At 56.2% G+C, this 20,405-nt stretch overlaps 2 protein-coding genes across 2 annotated transcripts; one reads left to right on the top strand and one right to left on the bottom strand.

Moving 5' to 3' along the window:
* The first annotated feature begins 1,580 nt into the window (after positions 1-1,580).
* TMEM160 (transmembrane protein 160) lies at positions 1,581-3,898 on the top strand. The gene is made up of 3 exons (XM_082863168.1): positions 1,581-1,792; positions 2,921-3,013; positions 3,562-3,898. Exons 1-3 carry the CDS (start codon positions 1,585-1,587, stop codon positions 3,825-3,827), a joined length of 567 nt encoding a protein of 188 aa, XP_082719294.1. The 5' UTR covers positions 1,581-1,584; the 3' UTR covers positions 3,828-3,898.
* A 243-nt stretch (positions 3,899-4,141) lies between these two features.
* Positions 4,142-19,279, bottom strand: NPAS1 (neuronal PAS domain protein 1; the record flags this gene model as incomplete). The annotated part of the gene is made up of 11 exons (XM_082862859.1): positions 4,142-4,614; positions 5,133-5,227; positions 6,277-6,424; positions 6,876-6,982; positions 7,600-7,757; positions 7,917-8,032; positions 9,435-9,609; positions 11,406-11,495; positions 11,757-11,830; positions 18,496-18,731; positions 19,158-19,279. The coding sequence occupies 11 exons, from the start codon at positions 19,277-19,279 to the stop codon at positions 4,151-4,153; spliced, it is 1,785 nt and encodes a 594-aa protein (XP_082718985.1). The 3' UTR covers positions 4,142-4,150.
* Positions 19,280-20,405: the final 1,126 nt, after the last annotated feature.

Genomic DNA, 20,405 nt, shown 5'->3' with positions numbered 1-20,405 from the left:
TAGTAAATATTTTACAACTAAGAATGATGCTGGTTGTAGGTTTTTTTGTAGATGCCCTTTATCAGATTGAGGGAGTTCAGGGCAGAGAATTTTATCTGTTCACTGATTTATACCAAATGTGTAGCATAATGCTGTCAGAGAGCAATTTCTCAGTAAACACTTGTTAAATGAATGAATGCGTATAAGATGCATGGCACAGTGGCTAGTAATTTGGCATTGGACTTTAATTAACTGTGTGATTTAGGGCAACTAATTTAACCTCTCCTCTTCCTTCTCTGTGAAATGGGGATAATAATGGTATATATTACCTAGGGTTGAGGATTTAATGAGAGTATCCATGTAAAGGAAGAGCACAGTGTCTGACATGGTTAGTGCTCAGCAAACATTAACTTTTATTACCTCACTTCTCTGAGCCTTATGTTTTTTTTCCTCTATAAAAGAGGGAATGTTCTAATCCTTAACGCCTAGGGTTATGATAGGGTTAAATGACATTATGCACATAATGTGCCTAGCACAATTCCTGGCACAGAGGAAGTCATTAATAAATGTTTGCTATTATTATTTACCAAGTCCCCTACCTATATTGAATGGAGAGACATGGAGATCTGTTGATCAAGGACCCAGTCCACTGGAAGCTCACAGCCTGATAGCAGGGACAGATAAGTATAGAAATCATTACAACACAGTGTAATAAGGGCATATATAAAGCCATCTGTGGACCCAGAGGCAGAAGCTGGCTGCTGAAATCTGACAGTTAAATCAGGTCCCTCTCAACTCAGACATTGGCTTAGACCTAAAAGGAAACAGTTGTTTATAGCAGGAAAAATTGGAAACAATCTAGGGCTTGGGACAACTTGTGGTACGTCCTTATAATGCATCAGTGTGAAGCTTTAAACTTGCTGTGGAATAGGGGATGGGAACTGGCTGGGGGCACCGGATGTGAATTACTTTTCATTAGACCACTTTGTAACTTGCATCTTGTACCATGTTCAAAATAAATAAAATTTTTAAAATAAAAAAAATTATACTATGGAAAAATATTCAGTGCCACCGGTCAATGTTCACGATTGACCGCTACCATATGAAAAAAGTTAATTTGTCAAACGGCAACCGTTTACACCCGCCTAGAAAAAAGGTGGAATAGGGGTACAACAAAATATTAGCAGTAACCGCTCATTGGTGGGATTAATGTTGAATTTTACTTTCTCCTCTGGGCTCTTCGAGATTTTGCAAAGTTTCTACATTAAGCACCACGAGTTTTGTTTTGTTTTTTGGCTATTAAAGTTATTAACAAAAACTACAAGTCCCGGTAGACATAGCGCCTCCGACGTCTGAAGACCGGCCTTCCCCCTGCGCAATGAACGCTGGGATTCGAAGTCCAGCCCCAGAAGCAAGGTGGGACGCACAGTACCGGCACAGATGACAGAGGAGGGATCACAGCTATTTCAACCAATGAACAGTGCGCACCGGACCTGAGTGGCACACGCTAAACCAATAGATGAGCGGCTAAGCCTGAATGACGTGCGCTTCAGCCTACGGGCGGCCCATGGGGCGGTGCGGTGCGCCGCGGCCGTAGTGCGAACCATGGGAGGTGGCTGGTGGTGGGCTCGGGCTGCCCGCCTTGCCCGACTCCGCTTCCGGGGGGCGCTGCTGCCGCCTCCGCGGCCCCGGAGCGGGGGCGCCCGGGGGTCCTTTGCTCCTGGCCACGGCCCCCGCGCTGGGGCTTCGCCGCCCCCAGTGTCCGAGCTGGACCGCGCAGACGCCTGGCTCCTCCGGAAGGCTCATGAGACAGGTCTGGGGCTGTGGCTGGGGTCGGCCCGGATGGGAGAGGGGGATCCACATAGCCGAGCTGTCCGCGCGCGCGAGTGGAGGATGGTGGTGGGATTTCTGCTGGAAACGGGGCCCGGGCTCAGGGGGGAGAAGGGCTTCCGCGTAAGCGCAGGCTGCAAGAGCGCAGTCTGTCCGCATAGGAGACGGGCTTGTGGATGGGACCGTGGGTCTGGTTTATGGGGTGCAGTAGGGATTGGAGAGGTTGGTCGGGCCAGGACAGGCAGCCTTATCAAACTGCGCTGTCTGGGTGGGAGAGGCTTCCAAAGAGGGCTATGGGCGGGGGAGTTACCTACAAGAGGGGGCCTCGTTGGAGGGGCCAGTTCAGATTAAAGAGGCGACCACTCTGCATAAAGCGGGAGCGTGGAGCCCCACAGAAGAGGGAGGAAGTTGCGGATTAGAAGAGGGAACAACCAATAGAATAAAATCTCTGGGCTGATTGGAGGGCGTGCTGCTCCTGGCTGCAGGGGGCGGGGCCCCATGTGGGCGGTGGGGTTCCGGATTGGAGAGGACTGGTCTTGTAGGTACAGGATGGGGTAGGGGTGGGGGGATTGTAACCCGACTAGTCCCCGTTAGTGCCACACCAAGGACTTGAATAGATGTGAATGACACCAAGGAAGAGCATACCCAGCAGCAGATAGTGAGGTTTCAGAAAACTGAAGGGGAAGGCTGGAGAGAGGCCTGGGGGAGTGTGTGTGGGGGTAACAATTTGTTGGGAGGTCTGAGGAAGAAGTGAGGGGGCACCCCTTGGGGATACACATGTGGGGAGGACGTTGACCAAGGTGACCTCTTGGGACCTTCCTGTCCTCAGATTAGGTTCTGAAATTTTGATCTTAGATCCTCCGCCAGATTCTGCAGACTGTCTTGAATCTTTGGTGTTGCAGAGTTTGGGGTGGGGAGGGGCTCAGAGATGGAGACGAGAGAGGGTTTTGGGGGGATAGGGTTTGGTAGGCGGACCGCCAGGACAAGGTGGGGATTTGGGGCCAGACTGGGCGGTGAGATGAAGAGGCGCCCCTCAGTTTGACTGTCTGGGCTGGGGGGCTGCAGAGCAGGGTTTGAGCTGATGTGGATTTCTCCGCCCCACCCCCTCCAGCCTTCCTCTCCTGGTTCCGCAATGGCCTCCTGGCATCAGGCATCGGGGTCATCTCCTTCATGCAGAGTGATATGGGTCGGGAGGCCGCCTACGGTGAGTGCAGACCCCAGTGTCGCCCCCACCAGGGAGTGGGGCGCTCCCTCCCCCACTGGGGAAGGTAGACTCCTGCCCCATCCCGTCACCCCCCCCCCAGAGTAAACGTCGCTAGAACCCCTCATTCTTCCCCCACCGGAAGTTGCCTCACCTTCACTTGTGAGTGTCCACCTTCTACCCACCCCATCTCTACCTCCTGGGCACTGGACCCACCAGAGGGGGTGGCTCAGGGCAGGGCTGTGGGTCCTCATCTTTTCCAATCTAACTTCTCAACAAAGATGAGGGTCTCTGTCCCAGCCCCACCCCCAGCCTGGCCCTGCCCCCTGCCCCTCCGACCTTATCTTTGCTCTCAGACCAGCCCCCCACCTCCAAGCCTAGCCACCCCTCCGATTCCTTCTCCTGTCCCCGACCTTGGCTGTGTACTGTCCCTGACCTCTACCCCGCTCTTGAGTGTGCCCCATCCCCTTTCTAACGCCACCTCAGTCCCGTGAACGGCCTGGGTCCCCAGGATCAGCCTCCCTGACGCCGGCCCGCACTCTGTCCCACAGGCTTCTTCTTGTTGGGCGGCCTGTGTGTGGTGTGGGGCGGCGCCTCCTATGTGGTGGGCCTGGCGGTGCTGCGGGGACCCATGCAGCTCTCGTTGGGGGGCGCGGCCGCAGGCGTGGGCGCCGTGCTGGCCGCCGGCCTGCTCTGGGCTTGTGCCGTCGGCCTCTACATGGGCCAGCTGGAGCTGGACGTGGAACTGGTGCCCGAAGACGACGGGACCGCCGCAGCGGAAGGGCCGGACGAGGCGGGCCGGCCGCCACCGGAGTGAGCTGCAGGGCCGCGGCCGCGGGGAACGGCTGGGCGCTGGACTGCCAGGGCCCGAGGACCGGGACATTAAAACCTGACCCTTCCCTTGCTCCCGATTCCGAGTGGTGGTTGCTTTTGCGGGGATGCTGAGCGAAGGAGGAGGGTAGGGGCGGAAGGCGCTGGGGGGCACGCGGAGATACCTAAGAAGGAAGAAAAGGAGAGAGGAGCTCCTTGACCCCGGAGAGGAGCCACAGAGCGGGGAGCAGGCGTTTAATTCACCGGGGCTCAGAGCCCTGGTCCCCACCCATCCCCCAGGTCCGGCCACGTGGGGGGCTGTTCCAGTCCTCAGTCCCCCTTCCGCTGCACCCTGGTGCCCAGGGGCCCCGGGTAGGGCAGGCCCAGCGCGGGGTAGAAGGCCTCGGGGAGGGTGGGGCCCGGGCCCAGCCTCTGCAGGTGCGGGTACACGAGGCCCAGTTCGGCAGGACCGTAGCGGATGGTGCCAGGTGCGCACAGGCCCCGCACCACGGGGGGCAGGAAGCCAGTGTGCAGGAGGGAAGGTGGGGGGTCCCCAGGAGGCGCCAGGCCCCACGGCCCCACCAGGTCCTGCTTCAGGGCACCCGCCCGGATGACGGACGTGAACTCGGGCCTCGTTGGGGCCAGGTGGCCGGACGGCTTCTCATCCCCACTGTCCTCCGGGTCTTCAGTCTCCCCCGGGCCGGGCTCCACTTTGATGGGTTTGCCCCGGGGCTGGGGGGCCTTGTCCTCCTGCGGGGGGACGGCCTCCTTTCCTTCCACTGGTGGCTCTGGCTCTGCAAGAGGAAGATTCGGAAGGGCTCCGTGTGTGCGCGTCCCCAGCCCTCAGCCTTCCCATCTGTGGAATAGAGCGGCGCCCCGTGGTCAAGACCCGTGGATCTCTGCTGGAGGGGTTTGGTCCCCTTAGGGGACACTTGGCAAAGTCTGGAGGCATTTTTGGTTGTCACAACTGGGAAGGAGGACACTCCTGGATTCTAGTGGGTAGAAGTCAGGGATGCTGCTGAATGCCCTACAATGCATGGGACGGCCACCACCACAAAGCATGACCATGCCCAGATGTCAGAGGCTCATGTCTGGACCCAGGCTGTCCTCTGGAAGGAAGTTCCATATCTGCACTGGCCACCTATGGCCACCAAGCTCTTCAAACGTGGCGAGTACAACTAAGGAAATGGAATTTTAATTTTAATCTTACTGTAAATAGCCACATGTGAAGCTAGTGGCTTCCGCACCAGACAGCACAGGTCCCAGAGGCCACTCGGAGCCTCCCAGGGGCTGGGGTGGGAGGTGGGCTCACCTGTGGGTGCTGGCTCCGGGCTGGACGTGTCCTCATGGGCCACGCTGGCTGGAAGCTGGAAGGCGTCCAGAGGTATCTGGCCCCCCTCGGCTTGACTGGGACAAGACAGATGGGATTGGGAGCTCAAATCCCGGGCCACCCAGCCTCTGGTGAGGGGAGACTCCCTCCTGCCTGCCAGTCCTGTGAGTGTAGACTTCCCCTCCCGCTCTGAGTATAGACACTGCCCCCCGCCCCCGCCCGAGGCACTTAGGACTCATCATTGGACCCCAAACTCCAAGTTGGCTTCTAGCCCAGCTTGGCCCAGTCTCCCGAGGCCAAAACCTTGCAGCCCGCGGTCGCCTGGATGTCACCACCTAAGTGTCCCCCGGGTACCTCATGCTCATCTGACCTCAGCATCTTTCTTCCAAACCTGCTGCTCCTCTCAGAGGCTCAGACCCAGGCCCCGCAAAGCCAGAGATGGCCAGATGGCCGCCTCCCCTCCTCCACCTGTGCTGCCTGGCATTTCCCAGAACCTGCCCCTGGCCTCCCATCCCTGTCTTGTCCCACAGACCTCCCTCTACATGGCAGCCAGAGTGGTCTTTCCAAGAAGCAGATTTGACTGTGACTCTCTCCAGCCCTAAACCCTTCCATGGCTCCCCAGTGCCCCCACCACCATCCTAAGCTTCGTCTTTCGAGACTACACTCCAGCCCAGAGCATCCCCTGTAGTTCCTCAGATGGGTCCGGCTGTGACCCTGAGCCTTTGCCTGTGCTGTGCCCTCGGCCTCGAACGTCCTTCCCACCTCCAGCTTCTTTCCATCATCTGCCCTGCTCTGTGGCGGCCCTCCCCTGGTAAGAGCCTGCCATGGCTCCCCAGTGCCCCAGAAGCACCCTAGGCCTGAGACCACTTCATATCTGCCTCTTTCTCCCTGGAAGCGCTTGTCACTCCGCCACCCACCCCTGGCCTCCTGCAAGCTCATTCCTCCTCCAGGCCTTTACTCTCACTGGACCCTGTTCCCCTTCATGTTTTCACCACCACTGCCCACATCTGTCCTTTTCTAGAAGCCCTCCCTGAAAAGCCCCCACCCGAAGGTGGGCAGAGCTGGCAGAATCTTCTGGAGGGAGTTCTGAGCTCCCCGTGGGAGAGGAGAGGGGCGCAACCCTCACCTGAGCACGTAGCTGACCCAGAGCACGTGGCGCTCTCCAGGGCTCTTCCCGCTCATGGCCACGGTGGCCACGGACTGTAGCCACACGAAGCCCCCGGCGCGCTGCAGCCAACGGTAGTAACCGGTCATCACCTGGCCCTTGTCCAGCACTGGGCCCAGCCCAGGGACCGGCGACACCGGAAGGGATGGGGTAGGGGCGGGATGAGGTGAGAGGGGCAGAGAGAGATAGGCAGTGGGAGAGAGGTGGACAGGGAGACGGGCAGAGAGAGAGCAACAGGGAAACAGGAAGGGTGAGACGGTGTGGAGAAGAGAAAGGCAAAGAACAGAGAGGGAGGCAGAGAGAGCCCGAGTCAGAAAGATGGAGCGGTAACCCGGCATCAAGGCCCCTGGATTCTGAAGGGTGGGTCAGAGCTACCCCACGGCTCCCCTTACTCCCCACGCCCCCATCCTCAGCCATTGCTCAGAGTCTCCTTCCTGCTCTTCCTGTGCTGAGTGGAGCCCCCGGAGGTGGCAGGAGGAGGGACTGTGATCAGCCCGGGAGAAGGACTTCCAGGGAGTGGGGCAGTGGGGGTGCTCAGGTCTGGGGTGAGGGGTCCTCACGGTCCAGGTGGCTTTGGCGGATCCTGGTTGCATCCTGTCCGTGGACAAACTGGTAGCAGCTGCGGCCCACTAGCTCCGAGGGCCCCAGGTCCATGTGGTCGCTGACTCTGAGGGCAGGGGGCAACAGAGAGGAGGGGAGAAGGGGTCCCAGACCATGGGTGGGGAGAAAGAGGCAGGGTTGGCTCTGGAATCCCTCAGGGTCCAAACCCTGGCTCTGGAGTGCTCTGGGTCTCAGTTTTCCCCTCTGTAAAATGGGTGGGAGAATATTTAAAATAGTAGTGTCCCTCCTCGGGCAGCTATGGGCATTCAAGCAGACGGCACTCCTGGGTGTGGGGTGGCCCGGCCACTCCGGAGGCGCTCGGTGCTTGGAGACTCTTTCGCTATTTAATTACCCCCACTGCGTGGTGCGGGAGAGTGGGTGAGAGATGAGAGGCCGGAGAGGCAGAGAGAAATAGGATCAGGGAAGGGCGGAGCTCTGCTGAAGGGAGGGCCTGGGTCTCTCGGAATCGAGCACAGCCCCGCCTCCATCCCAGAGGCCCCGCCCCAGGCCCCGCCCTAGCCCCCGCCTTCACTCCCTCTTCCAGTTCGCCCTCCGCGGCTTTCCCTCCTCCCGCGGCTCCCCAGGGCCCCGCCCCCACCCCCGCCCCCGAGCTCCTCTGACTTCCTGCCTACCCCCCTCTCCCGTGCGCCCCCATCCTCCCACCTCAGCCCCCAACCCCGGTACCTGCTCTCACAAGCAAGGATGGTGAGACCCAGGCTGAGTCGGAAGACGATCATGTGTCCGTGCAGTGGCAGCTCAGCCAGTGGGGCCGGGGGCAACGTGTGGCCAAGGGCCACAAGGCCCAGGGCGCGGGCCCGAAGGCGACCGGTCACATGGATGACCTGCAGGTGGCAGGCGCGATCGGAGGAGGGCAAGGCGGGGCCAGTGGGGCGGGAGGACCAGGGGGGCCCGTGGACAGAGCTGACGTGAATACAGGCGTTCTCCTTGGGCCAGGGAGGGGACCCGGGAGTCAGAGGCTGGGGCGGAGAGCTCACACCCACCTTGTACCCTGAGGCCTTGACGTGCAGCCCCCTCTTGGTGAGGGTGGATTTCATGCGGATGAAGAAGGAGCGCTCCTGGACCCGGGAGGAGGGGGGCACCTCGATGGGGCTGGCCTCTGGGACGAAGAGTGAAGGAAGGTTATGGGGTCCTGAAGAGGACACACACGGGCCACCCCTGCCCTCTACAGAGCTATCCAGACACAGGGTCATGGCCACAGTCACACAGACGCACCTACTGGTTCTACAAGCCCACTGACATCCTACATCAACCTTCCCTCCCAGCAGCACCCAGCCTGGTCTTTCTAAAGCTCAGATCTGACCCCATCCCTCCTCTGCTCTGAACCTGCCATGGCTCCCTAGTACCCTTGGGGGAAAGCCCAGCTCCTTCTCACCATGGCCTAAAACTTTGGCAAGAACTGCCTCCTGCTGACATCATCTCTAGCCACAACCTCCAGGTCTCAGATCAGACATCTCCTCCAGGAAGTCCTCCCTGACCCCCAGGCTGGGTCAGCTGCCCCTCTGGGGTCTCCTACCCCAGCCCTGCCCACTCTGAGTCATCACTGTCTGGGGACAGGGTCAGTCTCCCCCACTGGACTGTGAGCCCCGGGAGGGTGGGGCTGGGGCTCTTGTCACCACTGTGTCCCCAGCCCTGCCCAACCGAGGGCTGAGCACAGAGTGGGGGCTTGGGCTATAGCAACAAATAAGCCACACAAATACAGATTATTCTATAAACCCTGTGAAATTGTCTTATAAATATGCTCACACCCAGATGACCCTGTGCCTCAAACTGAGGTGTAAATATAATCACACTCCCTAACAGTCCCACACGTGTCACAAACATCTCCCCAAGCTTGCAAGCACTGCTGATAGCTCAGATGGTTTGGGTATTAAGCAAACTCCATATAAGAAAAGCCTATTTATGAGAAAGATAACCTCAGTCCCTCAATATCTCAGAGCTAAAAGGGTAATCTCCAACACACTCCCCAAAATGGAGTGGAATTTTCCACTGGAGAGGAGTAGAAGCACAGGCGCCGGGGTCAGACAAGCCTGGGCTGGAGTCCAGCTCAATCACTTACAGCTGACCTGGGACACAACCTCTCTATGCTGTGCCCCAGGTTCCTCCTCTATAAAATGGAGATAGTCATAGCTCCTGCTTTGTGGGCTTGTGGTTAGGATTTAATAAAATTATGTACTTAAAGGCAGGGCACGTGTAAATGCCCAATAAGCACACGTTGTTATTATTATTTACCAAAGCCTGGTTCCATCTGTCACCCACAGGCACCCACCTCCACTCTGCAGCCAGAGGGGTCTTTCTAAAGTTCAAATCTTGGGGATCCAGGCAATCTTAGGGAGCCACGTCTCGCTACCTCAATTTAGACTCTGATTCATTTTACAAAAACTTGCTTGCAAAATTCTAACAAGAGTGTTTTTGTATAAAGGAGACATAGTTGGATACATTGTACTCAGCACCCCCTAAGCTACCCTCAGGCCTCTTTCTTTGGGGATGCTGAGAATTACCGATCTCAGGGGTATCCGCAAGCGAGGAGGACGAGGACGAGGAGGAGGAAGAGGAGGGGACGGAGGGCGGGGTGGGGGGTCCGGGGGTCGGGGCGCGCAACCCCAGTTGCTCCAGCACCTCTGAGTGGTCCCCCGGATGAATGTAGTCGAAGAGGCTGCTGCCCGTCAGCTCCACCTGCCGGCGAAGGAGGGGAATGCAGGGGGCGGGTGAGGCGCGCGCAGTCACTCGCCCTCCTGTTCTGCCACAGGCTCACTCGCCAGCAAGCAGGTGTGTGTTTTTATTAGAAAATAAATAAATATATATATTTAAACCATTTTAAAGGAGAATAAAAACTTAGGCGCTTCCCGTGCCCTCCCACTTCAAACCCAGAGATTATTAAGGATTTTCTGCCCCTGCCTACAGTATAAAGAAGCTGTGTATGTGGTTGGGATGGGGGTGTCGTAAGCCTTCATATACGCAGCTCTTGCTTACTCACTCACCCCCATACAGCAAACAACTGCGCCCTGAAATGACTCACAGGATGGAAATCAGGACACAAGCAGTGGAATGGCTTTCAAACTCTTCAAAGAGTTAGAACCTTTTAATTAGACAGATTTTACATTCAATTCATCCCTCAAATCTCTCACAGTAGTGCCCTTACCTCCACACCTTCCCAGTCCCCGCACTCATCTTCTCCCTGCTGTGTTTCTGTCCCAGCGTCCTCACTGGTCTTCTGGCCTTCAGTCCCCACGTACATACCCCTCCCTAAGTTACTCCCCTGACCATGGCCCTCCTCCTCTCAGAAACCTCCCATGGGACTTCCCTGGTGGCGCAGTGGTTAAGAATCCGCCTGCAAATGCAGGGGATACGGGTTTGAGCCCTGGTCCTGGAAGATCCCACATGCCGTGGAGCAACTAAACCCGTGCGCCACAACTACTGAGCCTGTGCTCTAGAGCCCGCGAGCCACAACTACTGAGCCCGCAACTACAGAAGCCCATGCACCTACAGCCCGCGCTCCGCGACAAGTGAAGCCACCGCAATGAGAAGCCTGCGCACCGCAGCGAAGAGTATCCTGCTCACCACGACTAGAGAAAGCCCGCGCGCAGCTACGGAAAGCCAACGCAGCCAAAAATAAAAATAAAGTAAAATTTTTAAAAAAGAAAAGAAACCTCCCATGGCTCCCACTGCCCCTGGGCTTGGGGTCACATGCTTCCCTCTATCCCTTATTAAACACCCCCATACACACACACACCAGCTTTGAGCCTTTCCCCCCACTCTTCCTCCCTCCCTTCCTCTTGTCCATATTCTCCCTTCAGGGTCTTCCTCCTCCAGGAACCTCCAACAACTCACGGAAGAGCTGCTCATGAAGGCCAAATACCAATGCACTGAATTTTCTAAATTTACCATTTGTCAAAATCTTTGTAACAATGATAAAAGTTGACAGCAATTTGTACTGATCGCATTGGCAAGACCTAAGATGCTGCACAGAGACAAGACTCCAGGGCTGGGGGCTTTTGGCTTCTCTTTGCCCTCCTTTTACCTTTCAGCCACCAGCTGCAGGAGCTGGAACAGAAACAGTGGGTTGAAATAAAGGCAAAATGAAAACTAGTCAACTAAAATGCCACAGAAAATCTTCCAAGCTGGAAACCCCAAGCCCTTCCGGTATGAATTGCTGTAATCCTTTAAAAGTGTTAAGAATAAACAAGTTTTGGTAAATACGGTACAGTTGGCAACCCCTCATAAGCAAATTTAGCTTTTCTGCTATTTTGCTCTCTCCAAATCGACCTCTTACTTTAATAACCCTCCTCTGCCTGGGAGGAGGAGCCATGTTAGGTGCCATGTGGGGTTCCAAGGAACAAACTTTGGGAACCAAAGATCCAGTCTTTTTTTTTTTTTTTTTTCATGCTGAGATGGTGAGGCCAGGAGAGAGGAGGGCCGGCAAGGGAGATGGCAGCTGACCCAGTCCAGGCAGGCTGCTGCGGGCCCCTTACCTGTGAGAGACCCAGATAAATGGAGACTGTCTCTGAGATGTAGAGGAACTTCCCTTCCTGGTTCAAGGCAAACACGAAGCCGTCCAGGGACTAGAGTGGGGAGAGAAGGGGTCGGGGAGAGGAGGGCCTGGCATCTGTAAGAGGTTCTGAAATCTGGATCTCCGCCTGGGATGGATTATTTTGGGGTAAGGCGCTTCAGTGGCCCTGGGGGGAGCAGGAGGGGGAGCCTGAGCATTCTGCCTCCCAGTTCTGGGGCTCCCCTACGGGGCTGATGCTGGAGAAAAGGGTGCGGTTCTCCCGAGACGGCCACCAGGTGGCAGCAAGGAGCAGCAGGCAGGGAAGGGGCCTCACCTGCAGGATGTGTCCTCCCAGGTGCTGCTCGAAGACTTCGGAGACCAGCGCCACGGGGCCCCTGCGGCCTGGGGCTGGGGGAAGAGGGAGGGGTGAGGCCAGGGCCTGTTGGCCCTATGAAGAATCGAATAGGTGGTGTGAAATAAAGAAGCATGGGGGGTTTTCCTGGTGGCACAGTGGTTAAGAATCCGCCTGCCAATGCAGGGGACATGGGTTCGAGCTGCGGAGCAACTAAGCCCGTGTGCCACAACTACTGAGCCTGAGCTCTAGAGCCCGCGAGCCACAACTACTGAAGCCTGCGCCCCTAGAGCCTGTGCTCCGCAACAAGAGAAGACACCGTAATGACAAGCCCGTGCACCGCAACGAAGACTAGCCCCCCGCTCGCCGCAACTGAAGAAAGCCCACGTGCAGCAACAAAGACCCAACGCAGCCAAAATATTTTATTTATTTATTTAAAATAAATAAATAAATAAATGAAAGAAGAAGCATGGGGAAAGGCCTGTTGAAGGAGGAGGGGGTGTTTGAGCTCAGACCTGAAGGGTGAGAAGGAGGCAGATAGGAGACAGAAAAGGAGAGAGACAGAGAGACAGAGAAAGAGACATTGAGAGACAAAGACAGACAAATAGATGGACAGAGAGATATAAGGAAATAGAGAAAGAAATAAGGACGTTACAACTCAACAACAAAAGGATGAACAACGCAATTCAAAAATGTGCAAAGGATTTGAACAGATATTCTTCCAAAGAAGATGCACAAGTGGCCGATAAGCACATGAAAAGATGTTCAACATCATTTGTCATTAGCAAAATGCAAATCAAAACCACAGTGAGAGATCACTTCACACCCGCTAGGATGGTTCGAATTTTTTTTTTAAATAGAAAATAAGTGTTGGCGAGGATGTGGAGAAATTGGAACCCCCGTGCATTGCTGGTGAGAATGTGCCACTCTGGAAAATAGTTTGGCAATTCCTCAATAAGTCAAACATAGAATTACCATATAACCCAGCAATTCCACTCCTAGGTATACACCCCAAAGAATTGAAAACAGGTGCTCTAACAAATACTTGTACATGAATGTTCATAGCAGCATTACTCCTAATAGCCAAAAGGTGGAAACAACCCAAATGTCCATTAACTGATGAATGGATAAATAAAATGTGCTATATTCATAGAATGGAAGATTATTCATCCATAAAAAGAAATGGAGTACCGATCCATGCTACGACGTGAATGAACTTTGAAAACATTATGCTAAGTGAAAGAAGCTGAACACAGAGGCTACACGGTGTAGGATTCAATTTATATGAAACGTTCAGAAGAGGCAAACCCCGAGATGGAAGGCAGATCAGTGGTTGCCAGGGGCTGGGGGAAGGGGTAGGAGGAATGGGGAGGGACTGCTAATGGGACAGGGTTTTTGGAGGGTGATGAAAATGTTTTGGAACTAGATAGAAGTGCTGGTTGCACAACATTGTGAACGTGCTAAGTGCCACCGAATTGCACACTGTAAAATGGTGAATTTCATGTTATATAAATTTTACCCCAATAAAATTTTTTTTAAAACAGAGAGGGGTAGAGACATATATAGACACAGAGAAACTGAGACAGAGATAGGTAAAGACAGAGAGACATAAAGAGATGGAGGGACAGAGGGAAACAGATGTACAGAGACAGATACAGAGAAAGTGGCAGGAAGACAGAGACGGAGAAGTAGACAGAAAACAGAGACACAGGCCGACCCATCCCCCGCAGTGAGGAGCAGAGGGCCCCAGACATCCATGCTGGGCGTGGGCAGAGGCCCTGTGTTCCTGGACTCTGTTCCCACCCAGGCTGCCCTCCCTGACCCTGCAGAGAACGACCCCCGCAAGGGGTCCCTGCCCAGATTGGGGAGCCAGTGACCTCGAGGGTCCCCAAGCACCTGGTTCCTGCAGGGCCGAGGGTCCAGTTCTGGTGTTAAGCCCCAGGACTGTTCCTCCCTGGCTGTGTGCCCTGGGACCAGTGCCTTCACTTCTCTGTGCCTCAGTTTCCTCCTCTGTCAGGTGGGTTTGCTAACGAGCTGATCTCACAGGGGTGTTGAGCATTCAGTTGGCTTAGGGAACTGAAAGGGCCTACCAGGCGCCCGCATGCAGCAGGTGCTCTGAAACAGAGCTGGGATCAGTATTAATAGCGTGATTACTATTGTTATTTCCAGACCATCAAAACACCAGGCGGCGAAACGCCACCCCCTCCCCCCAATCAGGACGCAGCTCCCAAGCCCCACCCCCAGCCCCTTAATGTTTGGTCTCGCCTCCTCTCCCAGGAGCACCCCCAGCATCCCCACGGCTGTTCACACCCTTTTTCCACCCCCGCCTGGAACTCCAGGAACAATAACGGGGGGTGTGTGTGATGGGGACCCCTCCCCCGAGATGCAGCGGGAACCAGCCTGGTGACAGGCGGGAACAATGCCGCCTGCTAATTGTCGCAATTTTCCCCTGTCATTTTTGCTAATTCCTTCATTTTCCCTCTCACAGGATCAGCCCAGGTCAGACTGAACGGCTGCAATTAACAGCCTTAATGGGCACGTCGGGAGGGGGGTGTGTATAGGGGGAGGGCTCAGCCACTTGCTGTTCCCTCATCCTTTCCCCGGCCTCTGTCCCCATCCCTGACTGATGTGTCTTATTACCCCCGGCCTCCCCCTGCCCCAAATCCACCAACTCCCTGACTCCTCTCTCTGTGTTTCCTCCTCTCTCCCACAAATACCTCAACTCCTGTGTCCGCCAGATTCAGCTGTGGGCCCTTCCCTACTCTCAGATCTGCCCCCTCCTCACATCCGGACCCCAACCATCATTCGCTCATTCAACAAACATTTGCTGAGTTTCTTATCAGAGCCTGCCTCTGCTGGAACAAAACTGTCCCAGCTGTCATCTTCCCCCACACACAGAGGGGGCGCTGAGGGGCCGAGGGGAGAAGCCAAGACTTCTCCCAGGGGTCCCCCTCCACCTCCCATTCTCAACTGCCCTGAGGGATTTGCTGCCCTGGGCTAAGGCAACTAATGAAGGGCTGGGACTTCATTCGCTTTGGAAGTCTGGGTGAGGGAGCCCCCTGCCATAATCAGAGTGCCTTGCTCCCTGGGAGCAGGTCTGAGGACTGGAGTGGGTGCATTTCTGGCTGTACTTTCCTCAGCTGCATCTGTGAAATGGGTCTAGGGCTGGAGCTGAATGGGTGGGTTCATGCATGCAAATGGCACACAGCCAGGTACACAACAGGTGAGTCCTGCACTATTCTTATCGGAATAAGCTCTACTTCAGGCACCTCTACCTTTTGGTGAGGCTTCCTTACCATCCACCTTGACCCTCGCTTTCTCCCACACCTTCACCCATATTCTGCAAGTCCTGAGGCTGGACCCTCACTGCATCACCTGAATCCGACCACCTCTCACCCCACTGCCCCCACCCTGGTCTAGCTGCCCCACCTCCCGCCTGGACGACTGCACTTGCCTCCTCACTGGGCTCCCAGCTTCTGCCCTCACATCCATCACCTCTGTAACTCCCATCTCACTCGGGGTAACAGCCAAAGTCCTCACCACGGCCTGAGAGGCCCTGCAGGACCTGGCCCCTGACCCGCTGACCACTTCCTGCCTCACTTACTCCTCTCTGGAGCCCCTGACCTCACGACTGTGACCTGCATGTAGCAAGCTGATTGCTGCCTGCCTCAGGGCCTTTGCACTTGCTGTTCCCTCTGCCTGGAAAACTCTCCTCCCAGCTTTTCTCCTAGCTTTTGCTCCCTCACCTCCTTCCAGTCTCAGCTCAAAGGTCACTTAGAGAGGCCGTGCCTGACCTGTGAGTTGTGATGTCCCCCCTCCTCCCCTCACGCAGTTCTATAGTCACCCAAGAAATATTTAGTGACCCCTTACTGTGCCCCAGGCACTATTCTAGGCTCAGCACACAAAGTGCTGTAGGGGAGAAACACAATAAACAACAGAAATAAAAAATATATAGTATTAGATGATGATTAGTACTATGGAAAGAAATAAGGCAGGAAAGGAAGATAGGACATGCTGGGAGCAGGGGGTTGTCTTTTTTTTTAAGCACCTACTATATGCCACGTGCTATTCTCTCTCTCTCTCTTTTTAAAGTCTTTATTGAATTTGCCACAATATTGGTTCTGTTTTATGTTTTGTTTTTTTGGCCCTGGGCATGTGGGATCTTAGTTCCCTGACCAGGGATCAAACCTGCACCCCCTACACTGGAGGGAGAAGTCTTAACCACTGGACCACCAGGGAAGTCCCAGGGTTGTCATTTTTAATAGAGTGGTCAGGGAAGGCTTGACTGGAAAGCTCACATTCTAAGGGAAGGGAGTTCCTGGTGGAAGCTCAGCAAGTGCAAAGGCCCTGAGGTGGGAACAGGCTTCTCTGAAGAGCAAGGTGGCCCATGTGGGGGAGGGGGTTGAAGAGGCCAGAGGGGTGGAAAGGTGATATCAGGGAGGCGGGGGGCAAGGGACCTACCATGTCAGGTGTGTAGGCCCACCTTTGAGGGCAGGGACTTTGTCCTGTTCCCTGCTGTGTCCCCAGCACCTAGAACGGTGCCTGGCACAGGGAAGGTATTCATTGGGCATTTGTTGAATGAATGACAAACACTGATAGGAGATCAAGGCTGTCTCCTCCCCAGACTTAGAGCCCCCTGGCTAGACTTCAACATCTGTCATCCCATTTCACTGATGGTAGAGCAAGGCCCAGAGAGAGGCCGAGACCTGCAACATAGGACCCATCCCTGGAGACCCACAAGCATGCCAAGGATGGTGGTTGAGAAGGTGGGCTCTGGAGCCAGGCCACTTGAGTTCAAATCTCAGCTGGGCCCCTTCTCAGTTGTGTGACCTTGGGCAAAGAGCTTCACGTCTCTGGGTCTCAGTTTTCCCCTTCTGTAAAATGGGAACATAGCATTGCCTCCCTCCGAAGATTTTTGAGAGGATTAGCAAGTGAATTTGGATGCAGCACTCAACACCGTGTCTGACTGGTATGTTACTGCTATTATTTTTGAGGAGAACGCGGGAGCCCCCTCCTTTACAGAGAGCTTGAGGCAGAATGCTTTGCTCTCTGACGGCAGCTAATTCACTGTCCTCAGTTTTCCCATCTGAACTATTGAAGCAGGTGCTTGGCCTCTTGTTGGGGTCCCGGGAGAGCAGGAAATGCTCCCAATTTCTTAATTTTGTGGGTACAGCGGGAGTCCACGCAGTGTCTCCCCCGCGCACTGTCCTGCCCCTCCCCCTTCCCACGTACAGGCAGGGAGGTTGCTGAGGTCAGTGGTCTTGAATTAGCCATCCCGGCAAGCACGGAGGGGGGAGGCCGGACGCCGGTGAGGCTCTCTCAGCGTCTTCCCCCTTTCTCTCCCCGGGGCTTGGGGACAATAGACAAGATGTTTATCCCCCGCCGGCGCACATGTTGTTCGCGGTAATGACAGTAATCAGCGGCGCTAATGCCGCATTCTCTCCGCGCCAGTCAATTCGCCTAATTACCGCCTGGGAAGCCGGATTATTTAAATTTAAATGGTGATTTATTGCGAGTTTAATCAATGCTATTTTCTCTCCCCCCTCCCCCCTGAGACCAGGGCAGGAGGGGAATTGGAGCCCCTCCAACCCCACCTTAAGGACAACCCTTCGGGGGGGGGGGTGGAAGTAGCCGAGGGTGCCCTGTCCCTGTCACCTGCGACCTCAGATGAAGACGATTCTCTCTCTTCTCGTAATAGGAGTAAAGTAATAAAACATAAAATAGAAGTAATAACAATAACATAACACTTCTATATAATGAAGTCTGAATAATAATGAAAGTAGATATCTATCTATCTATATATCTGTGTTTTACATATTCTATATTTTAACATATTATTGATTGCATTTCGTTATTGTGTCTTGGCCAGTAGGATGTCAGCCTGTCCAGGGCAGGCACTTTTATGCAGCTTGTTTTCTGCTGGATCTCCAGGGCTCAGAACTGTAGCAGGCACACAGTAGATGGTCAATAAACCTGCAGGTAACCATTGATAACAGTGCTTGCTAGACATTGATCGTTTACTCTGTGCCAGGTGTGTTTAGGGTCTTTACACATACACATATTACCTGGTAGATCTTCTTCTCTTCTCAGCCCTGCGGGTGGGGGTGGGGCTTCATCATGATTCCCATTTCACAAGTGAGGCACAGAGAGGTGAGGCGACCTGCCCAGGGTCACAACGGTGGGGAGTGGCTGAGTGGGGACAGGGACCCCCGTCTTTCTGAAGCTCGCCATCTTACCTGCCATATTATCCTTTCTCCCTCCCGCATCCCAAACTGGAAATTCAGACTCTAGAGGTTCCCTCTGGGGTCCCTCAGGTCTGAGTGCGGGAGTTTCTTGCCCATTAGTGGATAGGAGGCCCAGGCTGGGTCCCCCCTGTCCCGCCCATGGCGCTGTGATAATCTCCTTTGTGATAATAATGATTCATTTTCCCTGATAACAATAAGAGCATTAACTGGTTGTATGATCCAGTGTGGCCAGGCCCGTGATTAGGCCAGAATTCATGAAATCGTCCCTACCTGGTGAGCCCGTTTTAGAGATGAGTAAACTGAGGCTTGGACAGTTGAAGCCGCCTGATAGGAACACACAAAAGGTCTGACTCCAAATCCTGTACTCCCTCAGGATGCAGGAGCTGGGAGAGAGCTGGTGCGCACCCTCAGATACCGGGTGCCCTGCACCGGGTGAGCGCGCCTGGACCCCCCCACCCCCGCGCATGCGCACTCACCTAGGCCAACCTGCGGCCCCGCGGACCTCAACCCCCAGGGTGGCGCCCCGAGAGCGGCGAAGCGGCGCAGGCGGAGGTAGGTGACGCTGAGGCGCACGATGGACGCCTTGTCCAGCTGGCTGGAGATGGCTCCGGGCAGCGGGAGTAGCTTGGCCAGCTCGAAGAACTCCAGGTTCTCCTTTCCGCGCCTCGAGCGCGCCGCGTTACGGGACTTCTCCTTGCGCTGCGCCTGCAGGCTGGGCGGGCGGCGCGGAGGGGGCGTCAGCGGGGCCCGGGGACTCAGGGGTCTGGGGTTGGGGGACGAGCCTCGCCTCTTGGGGCCTCGGGAACGGGACGGGATGTTGAAAGTGGATTCAACACTCCCGAGGTGGGGCACAGCCTGAGTGTGACTTCTACACCCGGCCGTGGAGCAGAACCTGGGGTGTAAATTCTGGGGGAAGGAGGAGGAAGAGGAGAGAGATAAGAATGTTGGGTAGGAATTCCGAGGAAGGGGGCTAGGAACAGAACGCCAGGTGTGTGGGGTGGGTGTTACAGAACAACGGTTGAGCCACTCCGGGTAAGAGATTCTGGCCCGAGGGGGCGGGGCAGAAGGTGAGTGTGAATCCTCCCGGGACACCGCCTTGGGGGCGGGACCGCAGCCCGAGGGGCGGAGCTTTGCTCACCAGGGTCCGGGCGGGGTCTTGACCACAAACCCCGGCAGAAAGTCCCAAGGGACGCTGCCGCCGCGACCTCCCCCGCACCTGACCTCGCCTCCACCGCCACTGCTGGGGTAGGGGGCCGCCATCTCCGCGGAGACCCGCTCAGGCGGGCTCAGAGCAGCCTGCGGAACTCGAGAGCCGCGTCTCCTGCAGCAGGAAGGAGCGGGAGGCAGCGCTCAGCGCCCGAGGGGACAGGCGGGGCACCTACTAGGGAAACCGAGGTCCGCGTGGGGCGCAGGGTCCCAGCAAGGAGCTGCGGCTAGATGCTGCCTCAGTTTCCCCTCCCTGGGGGCCCCGCTACACAGTCCGCAGCTCTCACCGCGCCGGGCTCTGGGAGAAGCTCAGGACGAGGACGTGCCCCGCCGCCGCCTCCCCCGCGCCGCCCGCTAGAGCGCCCGCCTCACGCCCGCGCCGGGCCGGCTCCCGCATACCAATAGGCGCACGCGGCGCGCATACGGATCCGACCGGCCCGCGCGCTGCGTGCCAAGCATGCCCAAGCCGGGAGGGGGGCGGGCGCCTCGCCGGGGCCCGGGCGTGCCCGGCTGCAGCCCCCAGAGCCCTCTGCCCCGGGGAATCCGCCCCCAGAAGCCCATCCCAGGAGTCCGGTTCCTTGCATCTGCCGTGCGCCTATTTCCCGGGCTGGGCTAAGGAGGTAGGGGGGACAGAGGCCAGGGACCCCACCCTATGCTCTGCCCAAGGACCACCCCCAGCCCCTCGGGGGTGATGCCACGTGCCTGGGCAGCCAAATCTCCGCAACCACAACTTCCTCCCCGAAGGCCCGGACGTGCGAGCCTCAACCCCAGATGCAGTGGCCAGAGCCTCAGCCCGAGGACGCCCCCAGGATGGACCAGACACTCGGGGCCCAAGTGTCCTAGTATCCAGATCCCCCAGAACAAGGAACATGTTGAATTCGGTCTTCATTCCTCCAGGACTAGGCATTCAGGTTCCACCCCCGCTCCCCATATCCACACCTCCCCCAAGCCTCCCCAACCAAGTGTCCCGATGCCCTAGACCTTGGTGTCCAGATCCCCCAGCCCCCTATTTCTCCAGAACCCAACATCTGTGCGCCCCCTCCCTCAGCCTCGGGATACAGGCGTTCCGATGCCCTAGCTCCAAGCACACTGGAGTTCCGGTCCCCTTTTCCTCCAGGACCCAGGAGTTCCCTGTCCTCTCATGCCAGCCCCCAGGCGTTCCCTACCCGCAGTACCCACA

The sequence above is a fragment of the Leucopleurus acutus genome (genome assembly GCF_964270905.1).
Source record: "Leucopleurus acutus genome assembly, chromosome: 20".
In the NCBI taxonomy this organism is placed as follows: domain Eukaryota; kingdom Metazoa; phylum Chordata; class Mammalia; order Artiodactyla; family Delphinidae; genus Leucopleurus; species Leucopleurus acutus.
Note: the sequence above shows the minus strand (reverse complement) of the source record. Positions and strands in the feature narration are given on the sequence as shown.